General features: G+C 37.7%; 1 protein-coding gene across 2 annotated transcripts in view; it reads left to right on the top strand.

Moving 5' to 3' along the window:
* CSTF3 (cleavage stimulation factor subunit 3) overlaps positions 1 to 21,490 on the top strand; it is a 48,810-nt gene that overhangs the window by 9,322 nt on the left and 17,998 nt on the right. For both annotated transcript variants that reach the window (XM_085063039.1, XM_085063038.1), the window contains exons 2-3: positions 403 to 504; positions 634 to 729. In XM_085063039.1, coding sequence (XP_084919165.1) covers positions 403 to 504; positions 634 to 729 — 198 coding nt within the window. The remainder of the gene's footprint in view (positions 1 to 402; positions 505 to 633; positions 730 to 21,490) is intronic.

The raw sequence follows: 21,490 nt of genomic DNA, 5'->3' as shown, positions 1-21,490 counted from the left end.
GCGGTAACCTGGATTTGTTTGCCTGAGCTCTGTAGTAGAAATACTGGTCTGAATTTACTTTTTGCGTCTTAGAAGTTCCAGGCAGGTAAAAATGTTTAAAATTCAGAGTGTGGTAAATTTTCTGGCAAACTCAAATTTCTTCTTATGTTTTAGAAACATTGAATTGGTTTAGTCTAACATCTTGGTTGATCTTCATAATGTGTAGAACTTGTGCTAAGAGTGCATCATCTTCCAGGGAAAACTTGTTTTCCGGGTGAATTCCAATTTAGTAACTCTGTCTTAAAAACTGAGCTCTGGAATGTTACACTGTCGGAATGTTATCTTTAGCTTGACTGTGTAGGTGGGACAGAACTTATCAAACACTGCTTGTAATCTCTTATGTTTTCTTTTTAATTTTTCTAGACTGCTGAATATGTCCCAGAAAAAGTGAAGAAAGCTGAAAAGAAACTAGAAGAAAATCCATATGACCTTGACGCTTGGAGCATTCTCATTCGAGAGGCACAGGTTTAGTGATATAGGATTACATTTCCTTATCTATGGTCCACTCACACTATTTGGTTCTGGAGTAAAATCAGCGTATTCATTTACATAAATCATAATATTGTAAATGCTGTTTTGATTTTCAATTTTTAGAATCAGCCTATAGACAAAGCACGGAAGACCTATGAACGCCTTGTTGCCCAGTTCCCCAGTTCTGGCAGATTCTGGAAACTGTACATTGAAGCAGAGGTTAATATTTTTACATTTTTTCTTATATAACATTTCATAGGATTTTAAGTTTATATTTTTATAAGCATGAATAAGATAGGCACATAATATCTAGGGGAAAGGGGATTTTAAATATGCCTTGCCTTTATTTTGTAAAATAGGTACAAAGGAATGATTAAAATGAATACTAAAGTATTGGGTCTTTTATGAGTTGATGATTGTTGCATTATGGAATTGCAACAACATTAAAACTGTTTCAATGGTATTGGAGTGCTTTAGCCTTTTATTTGCTTGTCGTGTCAATTTATTGCCTCCCGTGTCATTTACTTAGAGGACTTTTTTTTTTATTTACACATACAAACTTACTTGAGTGATTTTCTCTGAATATTTGGTTCTTTTTAATTTTTTTTTGCTTTCTTAGAAATTGAGTGTTTCTGTAAATGGTGTTTGCAGGGAGGGTGTGGGGATGGAAGCTGATTTCCGAATGAAAATGCATTAGCACAACTCATTAGCTTTTAAAAATCCCAACCAAATTGTGATTGTTTACATAACTGGGTAAGACATCACTAAGTGCATTGGTCAGTTAAACTGTCTTTAATTCCATGCCATGAAATTCACTGTATAATCATGGGGGGTGGTGGTCGTGTTTGTTTGTTTTGATTATTTTCTGTAGCTGCTATTTAATACTAATACACATGGTTTGTGGGCATCTTCTAGCTGCACATTTTTCTTGAGACAGATTTTCTGTGTGCTAAACTTCAGGGGTGGGGACCTGTATTCTGCAGATGAGAAATGAGCTCTCTTTTTCTTCCATTTTATGTGAAATTTCATTGCATAGTTATAATATTTTATTTTACATTAAATTACATATTCAGACATGTCTGGCAGTAAATTTTGAAGATAAGGAAAATTGGAATCACGAGAATCTAACAGGAATTTTTATATTACGGTTCGCATTAAGATGCTACAGTGCAAAACAGTGCCATCTAAATTGAATGTTACCAGATTAAATGTACAGAGTTTTCACTGTCTTGTTTTCAGCAGTTTGTAGCAGTAGTTAAAATGTTGGTGGTTATTCATGTTTGGGAGATTGCAACTGGACTAACTTACAAATACATATTTTTCCTTTTGGACCCTGCAGCCAAATCCATTAGCCTCTTCTACCCTGAAATGTTTGCTACAAGTTCTAGTCTTCAGAATCTAATCTAATTTCAGAGTTACATTAAATTACCTGACTCCTGTGCTTTTTCAAAACCTTTATATTTCCCATGCCTCAAATCTGAGAGTTGAGTAAGGCCATGTCAGAAAGCCAGTACTGTACTGTACTGTACATCCTTCAGCAGAAAAGCCTGTTACTAGTGTAAGGCTTCCTGTCTTAAACCACCCTCAGAGATGAACCGACAGACATTACTTCCCCTAATCGATACCTTTTAACTAATTTGCAATCTATAAGTGTTTTGAAACAACAGTGGCAAAGCTTGTAACAGTCGAGGGTGTAATATTTTACCTGCTCCTTCAAGAAAGGCAGAGCAGTGTCTCAGCAGTTATGGTATCCACGTAACACTAGGTGAATCTGAGAGGGAAGGAATTAGCATAACCATCACTAGTTCTTGTGTATCTGCTTATTAATACACTTCCAATATTAGAGGAATGGAATTTTTTTTTTTGTTGTTGTTCAAAACAATGGAAAAATAGGACACGTAGATTTCTGGTAGAGGTTACAGCTGAAGAAGGTTATATTTGAAAGAAATGTAAGAGGGTAATTTTCAGAAATTTATCTTTCATTGTAAGAGCCAAATTTTTCAAATCCCAATTATGGCTTAATTTTCAGCTTTTCTTTCCCTGTTCTAGAAACATATTACAATTCATATAGTGGCCAATTTACCAAGGAAGCAATATGCTTTTCTCTGTTTCTCTTAAGTATGTGAGCATATATAGCTGTAAGTTGAAATAGCTTTGTATTTCCAAATTTCTCTCTAAAAAAACGTATGTTCACACAATTGGGCACTGTTGACAGTGTTGGTTTCAGTTGCACATCAGATGTACAGTCCATCTGGGTGAATTCAAATCAAAATGCTTTATCAAATGTTCTTTTAACGCTGTGGTTAAATTAAGACTTCAGGTAATTTTTGAAGGCTACTTGAGGTAGACGGGTTGCATTCAGGCTTCTTTTATTGCAACCTTAATATGTACAAGGAGTATAGGGAAAGTATTTTCCAAAAGCGTTCTTCCTTGGCAATTTCAGTAGTCTTCTCCTGCTAGAAAGCTTTTCTTGGACTGTTCAGAAGTATAGAACCTTCTAGCCATGTCTTATTAAAATAAATATGTGGTAGCTCTCCAGCATTGCTTTTGATTTGCTTTTGCTGCCTCATTATTGAAATCTGAAAATTGCAAAATCTTCAGTCATGTGTTACCTGCATTTCCTCTGATGTCAAAACAAGCATTTTACTCTTTAACATAAAAATGTTTTCTCTTTGCATGACAGAAAGACAGAAGGGGGGAGGGAAGTGGAGGTTCTTTTCTAGCAGGTTGTCTTTCACTAGAGAATTTTGCCCTCTGAAAGACAGAAATCAGAGCTGAATAATATTACCTAGTTGTGTGTTATTGGAAGATGAGCCAGGGGGAGGGTTATGAAAATGGCCTTATGAAAAAAATTAGCCCTTTAACAGCTGTACTCTTGATGAAATTTTTAGGAGTCTTTAAATTCCCTTTGCCTAACTTGACAAATGTGTTCTCTTTAGTCACTTCCAGTCTTCAGTAGAAATTGTTCTTAAACAATCTGAACAAAAACTGCATATGCCAGTTCCTTTTTTAGTGTATAACTTCTAAAGGCAGGCCTTACTGCTGTGATTACCTTGTGGTTTTACGGCTATGTTTGTTCACCTCACTGACTGTTTTCCTTTTTGTGTGACTGTGTTCCCTAGTGGAATACAGTGTGAAAAGCAGTGCTCAGCACTTAGTGTATCATCCAGCTCGCTGCAATTGATACACAGACCATGCTGAAGTAACCAAATACTTCAAGTTAGCATTTTATGTGCCAAGCACTGATTTGTATGCTCTGCTGTCTGTAATGGTTAGGTAGTCAGTAGAACATGGAATTTAAGTAGGAAGGGCCTACTTTGGCAGTTTGTTAATGGGAATTACACTATTAAAATTTAAATTGATGAAAAAGTTTTGATTCTTGCACTGATTCTTATTTCTTCTGACCCTCAAAGAAGAATTGCAGGACTTAGAAATAGCATAATTGGATGCAACAACTCCCAGTCCACAGCTTTTTCTTGGTCATAGTATTTGAACATCTGAGTAGAGTTTTGGGTTTGATATGCATTTAAGCAAGTAAAATAGTTAACTTGCTATTCTGCATCTCTTAAAATTTAGGAAGTGTAACATTAGTGCTGCTCTTCCCAGACTTGTTTTCTCTAGTTGCTTAAAGTACGTTTTTCTCTTGATACCTTTCTCACAAAAATCTCTTCTCAGAAAACTTGACTCAATTCACATGCTAGTGCCTCTTTCACAGTTGTATGTTGAAGGAGTATGTAAGTCTCAGTGCCACATGTGCCATAATGTTAGATTCATAGATCACACGATCTGGACTCTAGCCTCCTCTGCTGATGTGCTGTGTCTTCTTGGGTAAGTTATTTAACCTGTTTACCATTATTAAACAGATATCTACCTACCTCACAGGGTTGTTGTGAGGCTGTTTTAGTGATTAAAGTGCTTTTGGCACCTGACTAAAAGGTGCTACAGAAATGTGAAAATAAATTCCAATGTAATACCCTCTGATCTCATAGGCCCAGCTGTCTGTTACTATTTCCTTTGTCACTTTGACTGTTTGAAGCATCTTTTAGCTACAGAAAGACCTGATAATGCTTTTCATGCACATGGAAGAACATTTACTTTACCAGTGTCTTAAATACTTTAGTAGTTCTGAAGCAAGCATTTGAAGTTGTCATTTTTCCTCTGCTAGTTTCATTTGAGAAATCACCAGGTTGAAAATCCTCTTAGGCACATTTATTAAACTGTGTTCATGTATTTGCAACATTTTTTTAATGATCCTAGGAATTTTTAGTTCCAGTTACGCTGAATGGAAACTTTCCTCTGTAATTGTCCTGAATGCTTCAGGCCAGTTCACACCACACCTTTTATCTTTATCGAGTATACAGCATTATATCCTGGTCACTTTGAACTGTTGTTAGTAGGGGTTAAAAGGTTGCCATAATTAAAGACATAAAAGTCATAACCAGAAGGCAGTTGTGACAAATAGCCCAAGTCTAGAAACAGTAAATAAAAAGCTGGTAACATGCATGTAAAAAGTTTGGCTGTTAATATGTATTTTTTGTCTTGAGAATTTTGCAAGACTCCTGTGTTATTGCTTGTCCTAAAGAAATGCAACTAGATACATTTGTTTAGCTAACTTCTATTTGATACAGACACTTTGAATTTTAGATGTCTCGGTAACAAACCAGATCCTGGATGAGGAGTCAGAGGGTGGGACCACAGTTTAGGGTTGATTGTTTTGCATTTCATCATATGCAATACATCAGTATCTTTAATCCATGTAATTCACACTGGTGTGGATACTAGTCAGAATGTATCATTTAACATACTTGTATATGAAAAATGTAAATAAAACCATTTAGAAAAATGATTGTTTTTGTTTAAAATGTCTGTGTTTCTTCCAAGCATTTTCTTCCCCTGTTTTACTTTAATCTGATTATGAATTCAGAAAAGAGAATGTTGTACATACCACCAAAATTATTCTCCTTGGGGAAAAATGGGAGCTGACTTCTGTCAGGAGGAAGTTGGAGTGATCAGAAGTCAAAGTAGAATAGACTTCTTGGCTGAGATGCTATTCAGTGGTCCTTTCAACTGAAAATATTGTATATATCACCAGCTGATCTTAGTTAATTTCTTAATGAAAGTCATCCCCATGATAATCCATGCCCAGCCCACTAGCCAGCCACATTTCTCATGGTGAACTTCTGCTTTGAGAAACTGCTGTACAGGTGCTCTGTACAAATAACCGTATTGCACAGTCTTGACTGCCTCAGTCTGAGATTTTCAATCTTTTTTTACAACTGTATTATTTATGATCTTTTCTTATTCATGTGTGGACTTGTTCCATTCCTGTTAATAAATGTTGTTCTGTCTGTGTGATTATTGTAGACTTGCACTAGAAAGTGAATGCAACTTCTTTGCTGTCTCTTCTGCTCAATATGTAAATACAGGTGTGTACATCTTGCATAGTTCCCCCGGTCCTCCAAGTTGTGTAATATCAGAGAGTTGCCCACATATTGACATTTGTAGTTTCAGAAGATGTGTGGTACAGCACTAGTGGGTTTCTTCATAATTCTGTTTTCTGTATTTGATCATTAAAAATACTGTGGGGAAGTTTTAGGAAAGTTTTGAAGTGGAAGGGATGCCTAATGAAGATATTACTCTGAACCCTTTTCTATAGTGTGTTGCTGTTTTCACATGAATAAACGCAAACTACTTCCTGTTCTGTTGTATTCTTTCCATGCGGGGTGACAGAAATGTATCCCTGTTAGAAATGTTAGCTGTGTACTCTTGTTCACAACACTTTTGAAGTCTCACTTTCAAATGTAACAAGGACAGTGAAAACCTTTCTCACTGTGTGCTTTCTTTTGTTGAAGTCATTTGTTGATTCTTCATTGATATTTTGCAGGGGCAATCTGTGTGTTAGGTCAGGCACAAACTTGGACTTCTTATGTCTGAACCTGAAAGAACCAGAAGTAAAAAAAAGTTGTGTACCCTGTATTTGCAATGGATTGGTTCTCTTCCTCTGCTTGGGAGAGGGAAGCTATAATTGTAATTTCCAATTCTTTCCTACATCTCTTCCAGCTGCCAGCTGGTTGAGTTTCCTGTTGCTCTTTATTCAGATTTTGAGAAGCGTGATGGCTGAGAGAACACGTTCTGTTAAACCTTCTCTAGAGCTACTACATGAAATAATACATGACTATTTGCTGCAGAATGTCTGTACAGACTGTGGGAAGGCTTTGAGTCATGGCTGGGATGAAATCCAGGGGCTTCTCTTAGCTGGAAGCTCTGGCAGCAAGCCCTTCCCCATGGCATTCCTGTGTCCTGTTAGTACCAGTGGTCTTCATTTACAAATGTGCTGTGAGGTTCCCCCTCTTTTTTCTCTTGATTTTTCTCACCAGGGGCTTCAGTGTGATGGATACTCCATATCCAGTAACAGTTTTGGACTTCTGCAATGGCACGTGGTGTACCTAATACCCTATGACTTTTTTTTGTTTCTTTTATAAAACAATTCAAAAGTGAGAAGAAGAAATATGCATTGGTTCATAACTGTACCATTGCCCAGGCTGCATTCAATTTTTTGTGCACATTGTACACATAGTTAACTACACGTAAGGAAATCTTAAAATAATTTGAATCTGATCCATATTGGGGTTTCACTGGTTTGGAAGTGACAAATATTCATAATACAAAAGCATGGGAGCATTTCCAGATTTCATTGGAACATCGTAAATGTTACATTTTAAGTATTGGCAGATAAGTAGAAAGATACTATTTTTAAATTTTGTTTGTGCAGTTTTCATTAATGCTTCCCTAGAGTGAAGTTCTGTTTCATCTTGAGACAAGACTGTTTGCTAGACCTCACTGTTGACCTGGAGTGTGAACAGCTACTTTGTCTCTGTTGCCTTAAAAGCAGATTGGACAAAGTCCTGTGAGAGGGGCTGTGTATTAATCTCAGTTTGCACAAGTTCCAGTGAGCACACACTGCTGTGCTGTTAGTAGATGCTGTAACGAGTGGTCTTGTGGACTTCTGGGCTCAAGGCTTTCAGAGCTTTAATATCTTTGACTTAGTCCAGAAGGAGAAGAGATAATTTTTAGTGTACTGAGGATGTGTGGTAATTTGACTCGTGCTTTCACCCTGGCTCTGAGTTTCAGCAAAACCACTTATATATATTTAAATTATATAGGTTTTATCCTTCATTCAGACTATTCCTCTAAATCAACTAATATGAAAAGTTTAGTAACGTTATGGAGGATCAAGTGTCTTAACTCCCTTGATTCCTGTAATGCATCTGGATAAAACTTAGACTTTCTAATGAGGACAGGGTACTCTCTCCAGTTCCTCATGGTTTGCATTAATGCTTGAAATAGAGAATAAGATAGCCAGTGTGTGAAACTGGAACGAGAAATGACTGTGCATTCTCGCTATAAAGAATCTAATACTTCTGTATTGGTTTGTGTGAGAATGAATACATTGCTTAAAATATGTTTCAAGTCTTTCATTTGGACTAAAATACTACCTAATTGTTCAATTTATAGTGTTTTGTATGTCCAGACTGCAACAGTCATCAGCTTCCTTCAGCTGTCATTCACCCTGGAAGTAGAGGTTTTCAAACACAGTTTTTACTGTTCAAACAAAATAAAAATGAACTCTCAGTTTGAAATTTAGATTTGCAAATGGGGTGGCAGGTGTGTAGTTGTATATGTGCTGTCCTGCAGATAAACCAGACATGGTGAAGTTAAAATGTAAGCTAACTTCATTGTGTTCAGTGGAGCTGCATTTATACACCAAACTATGTTTGGAACATTCTCCTAATTTAGTATTTTGATTATTTTAATTTTTAGAGTTAAATGGAGACTTACTACAGGTTCTGTGCCTGTGGATTCCTCAGGAATCTCTCAGACTATGTATGTGCACATGTTAATTTGTGTATATGTATGTTTAGGTCATAAGGTCACAGCATAATTCATGTTCTTTTTAAATCATAGACTAGAAATAGGAGTGTATGAGTGTATTGGTGCAAATTGTGTCCAGGTAATTTACTCAGGCTACCTGAAAGCTTATAGGTACTTAGAAAAATAATAGTAAAATAGGTTTAGAATAACAATTAAAAGGATTTTATTATCTGCGTCTTCAGTTTGAGTGCAAAAACGTGACTTGGTGCTGTATGTGAAGGAGGGGGGAGACACAGCTAGATTTCCTCTGTGTATTTGTTGTCTTGAACCCAGCATTGGCCTGCCTTTTCTCCATTCCTCCCTGCCCATCACAGTACTGTTTTTACATGTTTTTATGGGCAGATGTAGAAGTCTATTCAGTGTAAGAGTTGTGAACTCTCAGGTATTGCTGGGGGCCATATCTTTCAATGTGTGCTTGCAGTTCATCTGTCAGATGACGAGGAGGTTCCAGGAGGCCTTAGCCAGAAGCTGTCATTGCACAGCTCAGTTGTGTTCTTCCAGTGCTGTCATTCCACTGACTATTTTGGATGGGGCAGCAAGGGTAGTGGGGGGGAGATTCCCTAGTAATGAAGTATAACTCCTGATTTTGTTTAAAAAATAAATCTAAAACTAATCCCATCACAAACTTTTTAACATTGTAATTGTCGCAGAAGAAATCTGGTACTCTTGCCATCTCTGAATTATGCATATGCAACTGAATAGCTACTGGTGAGACTGTGATGGTATTGCATTTGTAAAGTGTGCTAATGCATTTAGCAGCTTGTGCTGGGCAGTATATCATAGAAGCAGTTCTGAATTAATTTCTTTTAGACTTTCCCTGAAACCTGGTTAGTTAGTCTCTATAGGTTACTCTTTCATATTGTATCACAGATACTTGGGTAATTGCATTCTAGCATGCCGGAGCTTGAGGTAAAAGAAGCCTTGCAATTGATGTCAATACAGCAGAGACTAGAATGATGGTAATTTAATATATGTAGGCTTGCAGCTACTTAAAGGTGTTAAGCACTTCTAATATGCAATTAATACAAGTTGAAGATGAATGACAGTGAATAAGTTTAAAAAAATTGCTTTTGTAACATTTGTTTTTGGAAGCTTAGTTTACAGTTTTCCTTCACCAGCTTCCTTTGGAAGTTTAATATACAGTTTTCTTTCCACCAATGACAATTGACCCCTTCCCAGATCTTCGTGACATTGCAGTAATTAATAGTTTTAGTTACAAGCAGTATGCTTTGCAAGTCTGCCTGCACAACCTGACAATGCTGACAAGTTCATACATGAAGAAACATTTCCTTCCTGCCAGATCAGAACAGCACTGAGAGCCTTAGTCTAGCAGGTTTCATTTCACTGGGGGAATTTAGTCATTCTAGTCCTGACTGACTGTGGCTTTGGGAACTTTAAATTCTGCCTGATTGCAAGATTGTGCTAGATGTGCTTACTGCATGTGATAATGGCTGAGTGTTCTATAAGAAGTGACTAGGAGAAAGTACATTTCATTTGTTGTAAAGAATGTAAAGTTTCAGATGGACTGGTTGTAAATAGACTGGGATAAATGTTTAAAAGTACACATAGGCACCCTGGAAAACTCTACTAGCTGTTTAAGCTTTTCTTTGTAAAAATGCACTCTTCAAATAGTTCTAAATGCTTGGCTTGTTGGCTCAGGTTACCTGAAGAAGTGCTGTGGGTGCAAGCTGCATACAGAGCAGGGTCCCCATCCCTGCTCCACCCCCTAAAAAAGTAGTTGCTGCCCTGGTACCTGTGTCTTTCTTGCCCATTATTGTTGTCCACTCCTTACCATTCCTCAGGGAAATGCTACCAGTAAATTTATCTTGACTGAAATTCTGCACAGGAGTACCTGAGGTACTTGATGGACAAGTACCTCAGAATATTCCACAGTATTTGCTCCTGATAAAATACCAGTGCTTGTGAGCCTGGGTAGGAAACAGAGTGTATGATTTTTTGTTAAAGGATAAAACTTCAGGTTCTCCCATATAAGATGTGACTAAACATAATTTGGGGCTTGCTCTTTTTGGGGGGGGAGGGAATTCAATGTCAGATTAATACTCAAAAATTACATAGCACATGCTTTTTTTTATGTGTACAAGATGGGTATTAAATGGGAAGTAGTGTGGAACTTTAAAATTAGCTGACAGACTTGAATTTAGCAGGAATATTTTTCTGGCACTAAGCAAATGGAGGTAAGTTTTGTGCTAGTAGTCTTAGCTGATAAAAAATTTACAGTTGCATAAGAAATCTCAGCTATTTACAAAAAGAAAAAAGGCACAAAGACATGATGTGTGTATTTGTCATTTTACTGATGTTCTCAAAATTTGGTTTTATCCCTAGAAAAGCTGTGAATAAGGTCAGTCTGTGGGTTTTTTAATTTGCCAGTGAGAAAAATACTGGTGTTTCCAAATTTGAAAATTCTAGCTTATATTTTGTCTCAGTCAAATGAAGACCCTGCACTGAGGAGGTGCCATTAGACTTCTGGCAGTCTGTCATTTCTGCACAAGCTTCATAGTCAAACATTTTTCACTGCTCATTTGTGCCTCTAATGCATAGAAATGTTGAGCAGCTGCTGAGTTGCACCAGCTGCTTGAACTCAGTGGTAGTTACTAAAACCATTTAGAAAACGATGTTTTTCACCTGTGAGCAGAGATGTCTGCTGCAGTCAATACTAGAAGTCAGTACCCTTTTCAAGTTCTGGCTGAGGCAGTCAATCACAGAGGTTTTGTAGAGATGCCTCACCGTGTTGCTGAGCCTTATGTGTGGATTTTTTAAGCCTGCTGTGTCACCATGACCACATGCACCCAAAACGAGCCGAGCACCGTTGTGAAGCAGCGTTGTCTTCAAAAGCTGGGCTAAAGTTTGGACGTGGGGAGATCCACATCTCTTCATGGGACCCTTGGCTGCCTTGCTGTGAGCTGTGCCTTCTCAATTTAGAGGCCTTACCTTATGTTTTGGTAGCAGTTCTCTGTTTTATACTTAGCCAAATATTTTCTGCCAGTGGTGGAGATTATCAGTTAAGCTGCTGTGTTAGTTACATGTCACTTTTACAGAATGCTTTGGTATTGTCGTGTGCTTGGTGTCTTTGTATCAGACCTGCTCTTGGCGTCCTAGCTTAAAGCAGCAAAATATAACAAAAAAGAGCAATCAGTATTTCTGAGATCCCTTGTGTGCTTCTGTGCAAATTAAATTAGCTGGGAGCCTACAAAGCATTTTTAGCACTATGCTTTAATTTTCTTTTTTTGCAGGCATGTGCATCATTCTGTAATGCAAGTGCATCTGAGTGTATTCTCTATTTTCATAACAATGCTCCTAGCCTAGGAGTCAAGTCCTCACTGTGTGAATCAAGTCATTGCCTGCTATCCATCTACTGAAGAAGCTCTTTTCTGCAGGAAGTGTTAGAACATTTTACTGCGGGTTCTGAATGATCTGTTATACCAGAAAAGCCACAAAATGCTTAGTTAGAGGGGTAGGGGAAAGAAGTATCAAACTGAGCAAATACCTGCTGTCTCAGAAACAGCAGTTTCCTACAATGTTTCTCATTTTGCATGGCCAGCACTTGGGGGAAGGGGTGTGTGCAGAAGAAAACACTTTTCACTGTGAAAAGCAACAAAGAAATGAGATTAGTACCAAACAGAGCTTTACTGCAAAGAAGGTGTGATTGTTCAAAGTGCTCTCTAGCAAGGGAGGCAGAACTACCAGTGGCATTTATTTGTGCTGTATAGGTGTATGGAAAAGTAGCACATTTCTGGTCATCTTTCTAGCATATGGGTCAAGGCTGACCTTTCTTGGGCAAGGCTAGGGGTTTACCTGTGCCAGTGTCTTTTCATTACACCAAAATCAGAATCTCTAGCTTAAATATGTAACTAACTCCTGGTATTTCTTCTCTATATACTGAGAGGGGAAGAGGTGGGAGGAAGCTGGGAAGTCAGTTGTATTCCATCTCTCTCTTGTTTAGGCTACAAGGGCAGTGACTTTCTATACTGCTTTTGTGATGGGCTTCTGCATTTCATCTTCCTCCCAAGAAATGAAATAAGCTGCAGATGTACCTACCTAGGCTGCATGGGAAATGAATATTAGCACATGACTGTTACATTAAAATCTGGCATCAGAGCAGCTCTTCTCTCTGCTAACCCAACACCTGTGAATTTCAAATAGGAACAGCATAATGAATTGTCTTTACAAGTCTTTTGTCTTAAAGCACAGCTGACTTAAATGGGTTTTAATCCTGTAATTCTAATTGCACAGGGTGTGTAGGAAAAAAAAAACCCACAAAGAAACAGAAACTGACCTCACATGAAGTGTAAGTTATTCTGAGTTGACCTGTAAAATTAAAAACTTCAGCATAGAGCTAACCCCTCTCACCTTTCAGTCACAATGTCACCTACATTTCATTTCTAAAGCATGGGATTGTGTGATCTGTGGTTTTATTTTCCAGCTTCAGTGCATGTCTATGTAGCCAATTATTCAAGTGTAGTCACTTATTAAGTTACTTAAGCACTAATATCAACTCATGGATTTAAAAGTAGCTATACACTTTTGTCTTGATCCTCTTTTGTAAATGATGGGACTGTTCCCATGGATGGAAGCCCAGCAGGCTTAGCTTTAACCTTTGAGGGCAAGAAGCTGAAATTTAGGGAAGCAGAAGGGGAACCCACGGGTTGAACTGTGCTTGGACAGTATTTAAATGGGGAAAAGCAGTGTAGCAATTAAATATTCTGGACACATGAAGGTTTTGTAATATAAGCAGTCTCATTAGCTAGGATAGTAATTACACTCAAATTCAACTATTCTGGAAACAGGATCCAGAGTGGTTATGCAAAGCCTATCTATGAAAAGTTTTTGGATCAAGTCTTTACCAAAAACATTTGTATTTTCATGTGGTTTTTGATTAGGTCATTGGTGATCAGTCCAGACTTGGTAAATAGATATTGAGGAGACTTTACAATAAAACTCATCTTGAAGGAAACTTTTACCACTGAATGCTATTTTTAGAGTGAATTCTCTTCTTTCTTCATGGCCAAAAGACAGAAATCTGGATGTTTAATTCTGTAATTGACTCTCCAAATACAATCTTTCCTTTTTTGATATTATAGATGAGATTTCTCGGTAACTATGATTAGGAATATGCATTCTCAAAAAAGACACAGCAGAGAATTTCCTTGATTTCTGACAGCCATGTGAAGGATTTTTGATTAGGGCAGCTACCTGTATTAGAAAAATAGTCTTATTTCCTGAACTTCAGCAGGAATACCTCGTTACTGTAAACTAAAAGCAATTCTGTCATCATCTGAGGCAGAATATTATCCTAGTTTAGTAAATTATCAACATCATAATGTTTCTTCATGATTCCACAGGAAATCAATGGCAAAGCCAGGAACCACATCCCTTCCTTTTAAGTTTCTTTTCATAGCACTGCAGTTGATGTGTGCTTCGTTTCGGTTTAGTGGGTTACTTTTAGTAGGGTTTATTTTGTAATGCAATATACAATTCACAATATCTTGTCAGCTGCAAATCGATGCTGAGATGCAGTTGCAGAGAATTACCTGTGCCTGAGCATTATTCTGCACTATTAACTTCGAGATTCCTGATTTATGGTTTCCTGTGATGAGACAGCTGGCTTCTGTGGTCAGACATGAGAGCCCTTAGGCACTTTTGGAGGCTCAGGATCAGTCTAATGGTTTTGAGAACCATTCTCTGGGCCATTTCTGCTACAAATTATTGGAAAATTGCTCTTTATGTTCTAAGAACAGAGGCAAAACATTAAGAACAATTTGTTCTCTGCTAACGGGCCAAGCTAGTCTTGTACTAATATTACAAGACTAAGAAGATTATGCTGTATGATTTAATTACATCTTTTAGTACCATTTTTTACTCTTTTAGTAACCTTAAGTGTTCTTTAGGAGAGTTGCTTGTTTGGCTGGCTTTATTTTGGGGAGAGCCTTTATGAGACCAGTTCCATGCTAGAAAATGTGAGCCATTAATGCCTGGTCCCTGAATGAATTTGACCACTCAAAAGGGCAGCAGTTCTTTCTGGTCTTCAGATGTCTTCGTTTGGGCTATTAGCCCTTTTTGCAAAGTCAGTGTGGAGGCTGCCTTACAGGTGTGTTGCTTTTTAAAATTTGATATTCAAGGATCTCTTTAAGAAGTAAGATCTCTTTGAAATTGTAAATTGCTCAGGTGTGCTATTAACATATGCTTGGTAAATGAAAAGACTTCTTCCTTAAGAGTTATTATTATTTGATAACTGTATTTTACTAAAAACAAATTCTCTGAAATACCGTAATTGACAGTGCAGAAAAATATGCTTGTCAAACTTACTTTTCTGCCCTCATTATGTAAGCCCTTTTCTTCTGAAAAGAATGTGTCAACATGTGATGAGTATAGTGAGAAATGATGAAACTATAAACTTAATGGGGAACTTAATACCCCCTAAAATACCCCCTTTTCCCCAGCTAGAACATCAGATTACATATTAAAATGTCACTTTATTACAAATTTTGAGGATATCAAAATGAAAGCAGGAATGATTCTTTTAATAGGTGTATGTTATGGTAGTGAACACTGATTTCTGAAAGAATTGAACAAATGTGATGATTTCAAATTGAGAGTATTAATAAATTAAACCTTAGGTCAGAGCCTTGTAAGGTGTGAGGTCCGTGTAGCAGAACAATTGGCTTTTTTTCCCCCCAAGGTGGTGATGCCTCACATATCCTTTATGCCCTTATACTCTTTATGCTGCAGTTGTCTGATCTCTGCCTTGTTTTTGAGGTCTGAGCATTGCAAGGAGTTTCTGTCTTGGGTTATGGGGTAGTGCCTTGCTGGTGGCACTGCGAGACTGCAGTGTATCTGTGCTCCTAGGATAATAGACACTGGTGCCTTTAAAATTAGCTGAAAAAAGCCTTAGAGGAGTGCCTGTGTCCAATGCCATTGGCCCTGCTGAGGCACTGTTCTCTTATGAAAAGCAGTTGAAGTAGACAAATGGTTCATTTGTCTGATTTTACAAATTAGGGGTCTCTAACCCAATGAGATGTGTCAAATACCTTGGCTTTAGGCTTCCCTCTTAATGTAACTTTTAAACTTTAATAATCTGGCCAACAGATATGACTGCAAATCTTTAATTTCCCTCATTGCATTTTGTCATGTTAGAGATTATCTTGCAATCCATGTGTGCTATGTATGCTTTTGAGTCCTGTAATCAGAGAATTAAATGATACAAAATTAACACTAGGAGGAATATCACTGCTGCTTTGCATACCTCCTAAGAACTGCAAAGGATCCCAGTAGATCTGTTAATGTGAGCTGTCTGAAAACATCTTAGAACTTCCACTGCTTCTGTGAAGTACAAAAGGCATTGAGAAACAGGAATGAGAAGTACAAGTGCACTAAAGTACATGGGAAAAACCAAAATGCATAAGTTGGGAAGGAAGCAAGTTTGCAGGGGTGTGAATGTGGTTCTGCTGTGGCTTAAAGGGAGTGTGAAATTGAAGAGGAAATTACAACCCACGGGGTATGTTGAAAATTGACTTTTCATTAAAATGAGATTGAGAATCTGAGTATGAAGTAGAACCTGGCTAGAAAGTAGTGGGTGCTTAGCATTTGTAAATTACTTCATACAGCTAATATTACATTACATTTCATAATGGGCAAATTGCCTAAATAAAAAAGATAATGGTTTTGCTGAGTTGGAGAACGTATTAAAGAATGGGTAGAAATAGAGCCAGGAGGAAAAGCTGGCAGTGCTTATGGGAGCTGTGTATCTGCGAGCTTCATCAAAGAACAGACAGTTCAGTAGACTGAGTACTCACAGGAAAAGAAAACTTAAAACATGGAGTATTTCTCTTCTTCACCCCCAATCTCTGGGCATTTTGAAATGTCAGATCTGTAGGGTGGTAAAGTAACAGATAAGTGAAGCTGTCTGTCTTTTTGTTTTGAAGAGCATAAACTGTGCTTTCCATCATGACTTGAAAGAGGCTGTTTTTGCAGCTTCACTTCACTACTAATCCACGAGAGATTTTTGTAATAATGGGCTCAGTTTGTCAGGAAGAATAGCAATGCAAGTAATAAGAGGTGGGTTTGGAGTTTAAACATAACTTCAAATCGGGGTGGGGGGATGTGTTTGGTTTGTTTGTTTTTTCAGTGAAAGTGTGTTCTGGAAAGAAAGTAAAATGCTCAAGCAAAATTAGAAGAGATAGCAGTAGGATGCTATAGATAGGAGGGAAGAGAAAAGACATGAGAAATTGCTTCTTTTTTATAATCGGATTAAAAAGAAAAGAGATGTATTTGATGTCAGAAATAAATGAAGTAGGGAGTAAATCAGTGATTGCAATTCAGTATCATTCTCCAACTAGAAAAATCACTGAAGAGTTTTGTCACCACTGGGTTTTTTTTTAAGGCTGCCTATAAATAAATATTTTTCTGTACACCCTCCATCTAGTCTCTTGATAGTGGTGCCTGAAAATTATGCATGCTTTTCAAAGTATTAATATGAAGGCCTTCCCTGCAGGACCATGAGGCCAGCATTTCATGTCGGGGTAGAGGCAGATGCTACTCTGAAGATTTATCTATTTGTGAAAATTAATCAAATTGCACTGAGGTGTAAACCAAAGCACCATAGCTATTTTTAGTAGCTCTGTCTCTGAGCTCTTATTTGTTAGTGAAGTCCTTGTTCTTTACACTAGAGTAGGTATTTAGGAATTTGACAAGGGAGGTAATTCTTTTATATTCCAAACTCTTATTAGTAGCAAAGGTAAGTTTATTTACTGCAAGGCATTAATCTTTCATCACTACTAGATCAGTGTTTACTGTAAGTAACAGTGAGGTTGTCCATATTCTCAGTCCTTGTATTACTGCCCTTCTGGAATTTAGACCATTCTCATACCAAAGCATTTTCTATTCATGTATTCATATGGATTAATTTCTTTCCTGATGCATCTGAATATTAAAGGTAGTGGGTCTTTTAGTCTAATAGATTAAACCAAAAGACATCTTCCACTTGCAGATTTTTTAAATTGGTAATTACTTTTTTATGCACTTTTTCTAATTAAGAATGATTCTAACACTGTTATAACTGGGAGTGTTACTCTGCAGAGTAACATTTTACAAGTTCTTCTTTCGTACTCTTCTGCTCTGAGCTGCTCCCTCACCACCCTCAGGCCGGTGCAGCTGGGTTCCTTTCTTTCCCAAACTTCCAGATAAATCTAGTTTTATGCTTGCAGTTTTCAGAATAGCCTTTTCAAGTCTTCAGTCTAATTTTTGCAATCAGTCAGCGAGGGAGATATTCAGGCAGAGGGTTCTCTAGGCTGCTGCCTCTGATAGATGTTGGTAAAGTGTGTTAACTGGATATGCTTTGCTTAATTGTTTCTGAAGGCTGTTGCAGGTTTTATTAAAAGCTTGGGGTGATGAGGCTGTAATGATAATTTTCAAGAAGTTAAGAAAGTGAGGAGCAGTCTTGCATATTACTTGCCATTCATGCAGTGGCTCTCTCTAGCTCTGCCACTGCCCTGTCTCCATTTCCTGCTGCCACTTAGGTCCTTATGAAAATTGCTGCCCTTCATTTCCTAATAATCTTTTTTTTTTCTGTAGACATGACCACCTTTTTCTGTTGAAAATGGTAATGTGGCTCAGAATTTTGGTATAAAAAGGTCAGCTTTCTCACTAACTGCTCACTAAGTGCCTGCTCAACTATTTTTGAGTGCAGGATATTAACTGGTAATTGGATTTACAGAATTGCAGTTTTGGTTCATTAGCAGAGCCAATAGTTACTGTAAAGTTTATTTATTCTAAAATACTGTGAGCAAATTGAAAGCATATCTAACTATAAATATATGATAGTTTGTGGGGTATACCACTCTTCTGGTAATCAGGAAACAAGTGTGACACCTAAAAGATGATGATCAGGAAGCATGGCTGGTGGGACACAGGGACAGCTTCCCAAAGAGATGGTCAATGCCCAGAGCCTGTTGGTGTTCAAATATCATTTGGACAATGCCCTTAAGAGCATCCTTGAGCCTTTGGTCAGCCCTCAAGTGGGACTGGGTGATCAGTGTAGCTTCCTTCCAACTGCAATGTTCTGTTCTTAGGTTTCCTCAGAAGCAGATTGCAAAATAGTGAGGTTTTCCCCCCTCTACGTTACAGGTGTTCTTATGGCAGCTGTAACTGAGTTCTGTTCTTCATGTGATATATCTAGTGGAAACAGCATGACTTCTAAATTTTGATGCCATGGTTCTGGAAGCTCTAGAAATACTACTTGTAATAGTAGTTGGAGGTATTTAATTTAGAATAATTTTAAGGAACTTTTCAAATCCCATTTTATGGTAGACTTTGAAATTGAAACACATAACCAGGTGAATGTGAAAAATTACAGTTTTGAATGAAAATGTGTAGAATCTCATCTTGCTGCCTTTTGAGAAAATGAGTTTTCGCATGGTCAGTGTACTCTATCTCTTCCTTGCAGGTTTTACTAATAGCAAGATAAAAGCTGTATTTTCACAGGGAATATTAAAACTCTGAATGAAGACAGCAGAAATACCAAATCATTCAATCCTTATCTGGTACAACTTGTGGTAATACAATATATCACAGAAATTGCATCTGCAATCACACGCAAATGTTTTTAAATAAAGGATTTGGAATGTCTGGCGCAAATGAAATCTATACTTTGTTCAGCGAACATAAGATAAGTCTTACATCAGTTGTTCAGACAGTAATAATCCAGCCTCCTTGGGTTAATGACCAGGGGGAAGTGCAGTGTTAGACTTGCCTTTTACCAGCATTTCATGTGCTTGAGCAGAGCTTGGGTTGCTGTTTGCAAAGGTAATTGCTGTTACCTGACCTGTAGGGAATGGACGTTGTCACATTAAGTGCTCACATGATTAGTCACTGACTGGGAGCCTTAGCAAACAGCAAAAAGCTGGATGTGCTAAAGATAGAACAGAGAATTAGCATCTCCATCCTTTCAAAGGTGATATTCCTTTGAGGTGGTCTGAACAGCTATGGTCCCTAGCCTATATTCTGGAAACACATAGAGAAATGTGTGTGTGTTTTGTTACACCCACAGTTCTTTGCTGCTAGAGACCCAAATTACATCGCACTGTGTTTTATAGTGGGGAGTAGATTATTTCACCCTAACAATCAAGATGTAAAAAGGCAAATGGCGAACACAAATGGATTCAGTGATTGTAAATTGTGTGGTCTGATTTTATTTTTTTAAATTAACTTGTATTTATCTAATACCTAGTCATGTAACTGTCAATGAATATAGGTCTTTCAAGCTGTTCACTTCAGCTAATAAGTGAAAGCAGTACTTCAAATACATATGTGTTGACTCTGGTTGTAATTTTGTACTCTGCAATATATGTTGTGTATCTGTTTTTTAAAAAAAACCCCAAACCCCAAACATTAAGGATGGTGCATGCATTTTAGTATTTGTAACAAAACCAGATTTTAGGAAAATCTTCAAAAGGTTAGCACCTGTGCAGTTGTGGTGTTTCCTTCTCTCCCAGCTTATCCCTCAGCATCTGGTTCAGTCATAGTGTTTCTCTTCTTCCAAAAACTCTAAAAAGCCTTGGAGAACAGTGCAGGTGCCTTGGGTACAGTGAAGACAGCAAGGGGATCTACCTCACCAAGGGCAGAGCTGGAGGCAGTGCATACAGGAACATTAGATTTTATGGTGGAGAAAGTATTTTTTCCCCTGGAAAATAACAATTGAATGAAAGAAAGAAAATGGAGTTGGGATGTAGAAATAAATGCCAGAACAAACTATGCTAGTCTTTAATTACCACATACTAAGTGTGCTTCCTTAGGAGCTTGATGGAATGCAAGAAACACTGAAAAGGTTAAAATAAAACAGGGATGCGTTTTAGGCTTGTATTGCATGTTGCCAGACAACTAGAACTAGTATTACATCTCTAGATTAGTAAAATCACTTGCCTTGCATAATCATAAATGATTCATATATCTTGTAAAATCTGTTTAACAGGGTGAAGTGCTATGTAATTTATGGATTAAGTTTTGCCCTTGAATGTTTGTGAAGCTCTTTACAGGGAATTACATTGTGTATGCTGGGAAGAAATTTAACTCTTACTATGAATTCATCTTGTACAAAGCTGATACCACAGTGACTTAAATGTCTTACTGGAGCATCAAATCTGAAGTTACTCTTTCAGCAAAACAGGTGGAATTTCTCATTGTCACAGGCAGAGGAAGGCAGGTTCAGGTGTGTTTTATTACAGGAATGTCCAAGAGTAGCTGGTCAGGCTATAGGTGGTCTTTGTGTAATCTCCAAGGAGGGAGAGGAGACACTCATTACATGGATTTGACCTTGGAATGACAGTATCCCTCAGCTCATGGAATAGGAGGTGGATTTGTGCTGGAGCCACTGCTGTGTGTCAGCCTGTGGGAGAAGCACCTGCCCCTTGAATTAAAGCAATCACAATAGGAATCCTAGCACTCTTAGAAACTGTAGGATAATCTGCTGTAAATATCTCTACAGTTGACTTTATGTTTGTCTTTTAAGGACAAAATTACAGTATTAATATCAGTTCTATAATACTTTCCCTCATCTAGTCACTGTTGCAGTGTCTGTAATAGGAAAAACAGGAGATGTGTGATGGTGGGTCTTGGAGGCATCCCTTGCCCTTGCTGGGAGTGGACTTTCCCCGAGCCAGGGCTGCCAGGGTGTTTGCTTGGGAGTGGTGAGCCAAGAAGTGCAAACAGATTCCTGCAGGAGAGATGGTTGCTTTTGCATTGAGAGGCCCAGTAAGCATTGGACAATATTGCTTTTCTTTTTTTTTTTAGCGAATCCTGTGTGCCAACCTCCTAACTTCACTGCTACCAAGATTTCTTAATTTTAAGATACCAAACTACTTGTGGGAATGTAACAAACACATAATGCTGACTTTAAGTCCAGATGTGGTCAGCAGCTTTTCATATATATGATAATCACACAGAAAATATTTTGCTTTGAGTCACAACACATGCAAATAAAGAATTTACCTTCTTTTCTTGGCAAAGTATTTTTCTTTTCAAAGTCTTTGGTTCTGGG

This window comes from Lichenostomus cassidix, chromosome 5 (genome assembly GCF_008360975.1).
Source record: "Lichenostomus cassidix isolate B80296 chromosome 5, HeHo_3.0, whole genome shotgun sequence".
Lineage (NCBI taxonomy): Eukaryota > Metazoa > Chordata > Aves > Passeriformes > Meliphagidae > Lichenostomus > Lichenostomus cassidix.
This window is presented reverse-complemented; position numbering and strand designations above follow the sequence as displayed.